At 45.5% G+C, this 7633-nt stretch overlaps 1 protein-coding gene across 1 annotated transcript; it reads right to left on the bottom strand.

The window, feature by feature from the left end:
- Positions 1 to 702: 702 nt before the first annotated feature.
- On the bottom strand, positions 703 to 5920 carry LOC123444713 (uncharacterized protein DDB_G0271670-like). Its single transcript, XM_045121528.1, has 5 exons — positions 5635 to 5920; positions 5427 to 5531; positions 4446 to 4566; positions 1599 to 2663; positions 703 to 1456 (listed from the first exon to the last, which is right to left on the bottom strand). The coding sequence occupies exons 2-5, from the start codon at positions 5471 to 5473 to the stop codon at positions 1037 to 1039; spliced, it is 1653 nt and encodes a 550-aa protein (XP_044977463.1). The 5' UTR covers positions 5474 to 5531; positions 5635 to 5920; the 3' UTR covers positions 703 to 1036.
- Between the last annotated feature and the right edge of the window lie 1713 nt (positions 5921 to 7633).

Raw genomic sequence — 7633 nt, 5'->3', positions numbered from 1 at the left:
CCCTCTTAGTATTAGTATTTTCTCAGTTGATTAGGCGCATTAGCATCTACACATACTACATCTCACAATCAATCCGTGACTACCTTGGTCCCAGAGATTTTCCAAACGTATCTTCTAAACCGTAACGGAGGAAGTACTAATTTATAATAATATGCATTACGGATGTAGTATCATACACTAGTATCATATACATGCTACTAGTATATGATACTCTTCATTACAACCAGCCTAATGGATGAGATTTATGCGTTCATCTGACTCTCTGCCGCTTGTCATTGCAAAACTGGCATTGGATAATCAATAGACCAGCCAATCCCACACCTAGAATCTGATCACGGAGGCCCAAACTGACAGCACGTCGGACAAGACCTACGCAGGCAAGGCAGTAAGCAGGTCACATGGCCATGCGAATATCACAGTTTTCCTACAAAGTTAACAGCAAAAGACAGCCAGGTAAACTCCAACGAGAAGACCTCCATGCAAAATGGGACTCCCTCCTTGGGCAGACAAAAGGTGAGTAAATTTAGGAAAATTTTGCAGCTCACCAACAAGTTATCACTAGACATACTACCTCAGTGATTGAACGTCAACGTGGCCATCATTGTTGACTCTGAAGCTTAAACTTGTGAGTGCAACACCACTGGATGCTCTTCCTTTTTAACTTGCAAACCACTGTGACAGACTAGGGACAAGGTGACGGTATTCTAGTAAGAAAAAAGTTTATATAAACATAAACAGGTAGTGTTCCCGCGCTTGGAGCCTCCAATCTCCGGATACCAGAGGTACATAGTGAAAACCCCACAATCTTGCCATCTTCCAGCAGATACATGAAAAATCGAAAAGATGGGGGAAATGGAAGACCAGACCGAATGAGATAACATACAACTCTGCGTAGGTGGATGTGCATCTATTATCGATAAAAAGGGCGTCAAGCAATAAAGATCTTCCTTCATCTAAAAAGAAAAGCATACAGCCTCGCAACTGCGAAGAACAAACCAAACCAACGGACGGAACAAACCTTTACAGACGGCAAGCATCACAGCGGACCAAACGGCTCTGGGAGCGGCTCGAACCGGTGATCAAACACAGGGCTCTGGTCCGACTTGTCATCGACGCTGTGCAGCCAGTCCGTGTTCTTCGTGTCCTCCCTTAGCAACATCTCCTCGTATCTTGAGCTGCCATTCATATCCAGTTCACTCAGCGTCTCTTTAGTTCCCATGCTTTCTCTGTCAGGGGAGTCAGTTGAGCTCCCACCATAGTGTGAGAGAGCTCCAATGGAGTCACCAGAGAAGTGCCCATTGATGCTGCCACTGTCCGTATATGCGTCGTGCTCGGCATTGGAGGTGTGATGGCCAGGATCAGACATCCGAGCTGAGCGGCCCTTGGGAGCAGAAGACCGGATGCTATGAGGAAATAGAGATGTGCCACGGATGCCGCCCAAGTTATGCCGAATGTCCTGTCATAATAAGGATAATTCAGCTTCTTCTAAATAATACTAATGAGTATTATAATAGCTAAACAGTACTACAATATAAAGGAAGGTTGTCGACTTTTAATGGCATTGCCGCAGATAATGCAAGTATGAGGGCTGAACATACCATGTGCCTGATTGCCATGTCAAGTGACTTCCTTGATATTGTCCTGCCAAATCCATTTTCTTCACTTGTGGCTGACCGAGAGGGTCTAGCTGGCTGACTGTCCATGACAGATCTCTCAGTTTGTCGATTCTGGTGTCCATTGGTAAGAGAAGGTGTCTTGGATGGTGCATCAGAAAATTTATTTCGAGTAATAGCAGGCACAGATATCTTCTTCACAGGAGCTGAGGTAACTGGTTCAGCATTCAGGGTTGACCTGGCTCCAATTCCTGGCCGTGCTCTACCAGCAGAGAGTGGCCTTTCTGGTAGCCTTGTCCTTAGGTTAGGAGGAGTATCACTTGGAAAATCTGGAATATCTAATGGCCTAACTGGAGCTCGCGGACGTGTATTTGGGGAACTTGGACGGGATGATGGTGCTGATGAAGGCGCTGACATTCGACCACGGCTGGCTGCCGATCGTCCACTAGATGTTAAGTTATTGCTACCAGAAATCCTCCCAACTGAAGGTGAACGAGCTATGGATGGAGCTGATGGACGCATGACAGGCTGGCGTGTAGGTGTAGACGACCGAGAGCTAGAGCGTGTCTCTGAAGCTGTACTTGAGGAAGAGCTAGTACGGCAAATTGCAGGAATTCTACCAGAGGATGAGCTGGGACGACTCACTGAAGGAGCTGTGCTTGATGATGAGCTGGAAACGCTTCGGGGCCGAGAGGTTGGAGTTGATGACCTTGAGTTCTGTGCAGATGTGGTCTTCACAGAGGTTGAGTTGGCCATGGAGCTGGAACCATAAGGACAGTTTTTGACTGGAGTAGACGGACGAGTTTTGACCGGAGTAGGTGGACGGGTTTTGACTGGAGTAGATGATCGTGCTGCCACTGGACGTGAAGCTGGAGCTGATGGCTTTGAAGAGGGAAGAGCACTAGTCCTCTTGGTCGGGGTAGTAGGTCTCAAACTGACAGAAGAAATGCTTGGAGTGAGCACTGATGACCTGTTTGAAGGGCGGGACATGCTTCGCACTGGTCTATTGGGAGCTGCAGAATGCCCATTCTCTGTTTCATGAACAGAAAGCTGAAATAAAAACGTGATGCATTTAGGTTAGTTATGATCAGCACAATATAAACAACTAAGAAATAATAGGTGTCAAGGAAAAGTTGTACAGATAAGTATGTTCCCATGTTTGGTTAGATGAGAAATAGTGCAATACAATTATACCAAGTATGTGAATTGCCCCATTCCAAATTACATTGGACACAGTTGCTTTCACTGGACAATAGTTGCCGCAGATTGTAGAGAAAAGAAAGGTTTAGCATATGAACATGAGTGCACATGTGTAAGATTGCAAAACATTTCAGAATTACTTAGCAGAATTCCAATGGTATAGATAATCAATCAAACGCCTTCTGTTGATCTTCAAAGCATAGCCTAAATAAAAGAACAAGCAATTTGCCTATAATAAATTAACATTATTCCTTTTCACTTCCATAGAGTTCGTTGCAACTTTACCAAGATATTATGGTCCATAAAAGTGGAATTTATACCTACGAAGCCTGAAATTTAGATGTATTACAATTACAATATCCTGTGAATTTCCCAGGATGTATAAAACATTTCTTTCACCTTTATCTGGCTTTGTAAGATCAGCAATCAGTTTTTTTTTGTGAAAAAACACAAAAGCTTTGTGTGCCAATGCACTAATTAGAAAGGGGGCTAGCGCTTGTTACAGCCATTACACCAAAAAGGACTACAACACGGCATGGCCAGCCAAAATAATCTCCCTGAGGCCTGACGCCCCAGCTTCTGCCCATGCAGTAGCTTGTGAACATGCAGTGCACATCACAGGGAAGACCTGCACATTGTAGTTCCTCTAGATCTACCAGATAGTGAACTGGATGAGGAATGCCCTTGCGCAACGCTGCCGGGATGGCATGGATGGCCAAAATCAGTGAAGCTAGCCGCTGACTGTGGAGGCTGGGTGGAAGATCAGACCCACACAAGTCGTCAGCCAAAAGGCCATTGAGAGACCGTGCATTTTTACTACAGTGAGATTGCAGGTCGGAAGTAACAGGCCTGAACAACTATTCAAGCTATATAGAATCCTTCAAACACGATTTTACATTGTTGTCCACGGTATCATACTAAATAAAAGAACTTAGCAAAATCCCTTGGGCTTGTAGCCTCATGCAAACCCCTTTTGAATTATGCCCAGTGAAGAAAAACTACAGAGGAAAGCTAAGACCTTAGCAACAATAGGCAGCAGTGAATACCCACAGATGATATGGTGCATTCCGTAGGCAGGGTTTGAATGACTCCAGTGATTTACTTCGGCTATTAATTACTTTAGATCAGTTAAGTACGGTACGTTGTTCACAACAACCTCTTCAATTCAGGCATGCAGTATCTAAAGTTCTAAACACACACCAATGCCGTGTGCGTACGTGTGTGACTGTAGTTTTGCACAAACTAGTCTTTGAGTCTTGAACCTATTGAGGTTTGAACTCTGGACCCAGTGCATTCCTAGTTCTACATGTACGACCAGTAACATGTGTATAGAGGGACCTTGACAGGCATGTAACAGGTCAATAAAGCAAGATATACTTCCTTTAAACTACTCCCTCTGTAAAGAAATATAAGATCCTTTAGATTACTACTTCATACTCCCTCCGTCCCAAAAATAAGTGTCTTAAGCTTAGTACAATTTTGTACTAGAGCTAGTATAAAGTTGAGACACTTATTTTGGGACGGAGGGAGTAGTTATCTAAACGCTCTTATATTTCTTTACAGAGGGAGTACAATTAATAATGAAAGCTGAACTACCAGAATGCAAACATATCTGAAGAAAATAGTACCAACCCTTGATGCTCTGGCGGTTGAGGACGATCTAGTGACAGTCCGTTTAGGCACATTTGATGGTGGGGCTTTCTCAGCAACCTCCGGTGCAGGAGCACGGGGTGTTCCCGGGGGAGTAAGAAGCCTGAGGAACGCATTCACATGTTATGTAAATCGTAAAAGTTTTATCAATAGAAAGCCGAAGCACAAAACACTTGAGCATGAGAAGCATATATCTCATCCAGCAGCAAAATACCACATATTTTGGCAAGCACTACTCAATATAATTATCTGTAAATGACATCCAAACCAACTTTATCTTACATCTAATATAAGATGTGGTAGTACGGTTTTTACAGGTCACTATATAATTGCAACTGAAACACTGCAGTAATTATACACAAAATGACGAACTCAACCAAACTAAGATTGAAAATTTATCAGCCATATTTATGGTTCGCCAGTTGCTGCGGGGCCAACCTAGAGTTATTCCTAAATGGTTTTGACAGTCCAATAACTCTCTGTGACAGTGCAATTAGAGTATTGCAGTATACTACTGGTACGATTTAGGACATCCTAAAGTTGGCAATGCTATCGGTCTACCTAATTGCTGTGGCATTTATCTATTTTGCTCCGAGATAATAAAGTGACATAGAGTATGTTATGTCCCATGCGTTTGCTCTGCTAAGAAGGAGCCCCACCGACCAACCATCCATCCATCCGGTTGCAACAAATCCTAACTAAACCAAACAGCTTCAGTTATTCGCTACGAGGAAACCTTAACCCAGAAACAATAGCACCAGCCACAACCGACATCCGACAACACCCTGCCATGTGTGTGGGACACTACCGCAGATTCAAAAGACAGCATTGCATCCATAACACTAAGCTTGGACCGAGGGCTCGCCGTCCGATTGCAAAGGGGAAAAAAACACGAAACCGCACGCATGTTGAGCGAATCAGATCACCGCCAAAACGGGAGCAATGATTGGTCTAGTGCATCACCAGTCGTAGTCGTGCTTGCCGATCTCCGTGCCCAGCAGCTCCTCCATCGCCGAATCCCCGCCTCAGGCTCCAAAAATCCCCTCACCGGACGGACACCAGCAGCAACTGCAGGCCGAGAGGGCGGCCCAAAACAAAAAAAATTATCACCTGTGCACTCAAACGCGTGCCAGCGAAGGCCGAACCCGATATCAAAGCCGCGGCTGCTTACGCTGTCTCCGGCGATCCGGCGGGGCGGCCGGGGATCGCTCCGCCGCACGGGATCCGGATCCCGCCTCCACTCACGCCGACGGCGACGGTCCGGTGGAGCCCCCTGCCACGGCGTCCTCCTGGATTGGCCTTCGCTTGCGGCGATGGCCGATGAGGCGTGCGCGCGAGGTCGCGGCCGGGACGGGGGAGGGGAGGGGAGGGGGGGAGGAAGAAGCGAGAGAGACGGGCTCGTGCGTGCGTGCGTGTGCTGTGCTCGTCGCAGTTGTTGTTAAACTTTTTTTCCTCCTCCCCGCTTCCGTCTGCGCTGCTTTGATTTGGCTTTCCCGTTTTTCGAATCGCTGGGCGGGTAAATGCCGTGGGGCCCGGCCGTCACGGGATACACTACGCGTGGGACCAGGGGCGTGCGGGGCCGGCTGTCAGTGGGGGAGCTGGGTGCGGGTGGGGTAGAGGGGGTAAAAAAGCGGGCGGTGAATATGGAAAAGTCGGCGGCGGGTTTTGCTGGGATAGAGGCGACGTGTCGGGGTTATGGGGTCGCACGACGGGATCTCCTTGTCTCCGGGCCCATCTGTCAGTCGGTTGCCGATGGCGATGGGTAATGGGGGTCCTCGTGCCGTGGGACGGTGAGAGAGGGTCTGGTCAAAATTGGAGCGTTGATTGTTGACTTTTTCCTTTTTCTTTTATCAGGTGTCTCCTGAATTTTGAATACTACTCCTTCTATAAACTAACATAAAAACGTTTAGATTATTAAACTAGTGTCTTAAATGTTTTTATATTAGTTTACGGAGGGAGTATGAGATAGCTCACCATGTTTACTGTGTGGTCAAATATGTACTCCTGAACTGCTACTCCTACTGATATGAACTCCATAACTTTTTTTTATGTGCAGCGGTATTTCACTTCCTGAACAGCGAATTTGGCCAGCGGTCATCGTAGCAGTTTGGCTAATGAAAGTCAAATATGAGCCTCAGCTCCACATGTTGTGCTAGCTGATTAGCCAGGTCATGCCACGCCTTTGGTCAACGACAGCACAGTGTAGTTTAGTTTGGTTATTAAGTTAGATCGAATAATGATAAACTGTCAAATTAACAAGAAGGTTTGAGGCCATGAGGGGTCGAGGTCAACGCAGGCCTGCTCGCTGCTTGAGGATCGTCGATCGTCGACTGGTGACACACACATCTTTTCCAGTACGTTCGATACAATCTGCTCTGATCGTTTTGGAAGAGGTGCCGCACTGCGCACCTGCAAATGCAGAACATTGCTCCTACTTCATGAACGACTCGTGTCGTGTGTATCAGCCCGCTGCGTGTCGTGTCGTGTCGTGTCAAGTGGAGTAATTTATGCAGCGTCGACGTCACTTAATGAACGGGAGAAGCTTCCATTTACTAGGATCAGCGGCCTCTCGTGAAAGCACGAACACTGGGGAAATAAGTTTTTCCCCTAGGACCACTTTGTTTGCAATTTTATCTTGGGCAACACTACCGAGCGGCGCCCCACCCGCGTCTTGCTCTATTATTAGGTTACTTCAAAAAAGCATTGGTATTAGGTCAAATCTCTCTCTCTTCATCATGCATGCATACATGCATGCAATGATGTCATTAAAATTCTCTTTGATGTTTGAAATTTTAAAAAATATATTTACAAAATCGTTAATTCAATCGATGATCCGCTTTCATCATTGACTTTTTTGCGGTGATTTTTTCGAAACTAGATCCCATGTCGACATATTTCGTCAACTTTTTTTTTGTTCATACTTGCCACATTTTTTGACTCACTTGCTATATTATTAACCACATACTTGCCTGAGAAAAATAACTTAATTGACATTTTCTAATGTTGTTCCGTACAAAGCCTTGTAGCAGTTTTCATTATACATCATATAAAAGCATGTCATAGGTTGTGATTGCCATTTTAAATATGTCAACTTGTCATACTTACATACTTTGCAAGAAAACTATTTTGTGTGCTTGTTAGTTTAACTATAACGAGTTGTCATATTTACA

Source organism: Hordeum vulgare, chromosome 3H (genome assembly GCF_904849725.1).
Source record: "Hordeum vulgare subsp. vulgare chromosome 3H, MorexV3_pseudomolecules_assembly, whole genome shotgun sequence".
NCBI lineage: Eukaryota > Viridiplantae > Streptophyta > Magnoliopsida > Poales > Poaceae > Hordeum > Hordeum vulgare.
The sequence above is the reverse complement of the archived record's forward strand: the minus strand, read 5'-3'. Positions and strand labels throughout refer to the sequence as shown.

Coding starts and splice junctions, on each gene's coding strand:
- LOC123444713 (XM_045121528.1), bottom strand. CDS start 5,473: ATGGAGGAGCTGCTGGGCACGGAGATCGGCAAGCACGACTACGACTG. Junction 4,567..5,426: donor GGCAAGCACGACTACGACTG/GTGATGCACTAG, acceptor TGCGTTCCTCAG/GCTTCTTACTCCCCCGGGAA. Junction 1,457..1,598: donor ACATGGCAATCAGGCACATG/GTATGTTCAGCC, acceptor TTATTATGACAG/GACATTCGGCATAACTTGGG.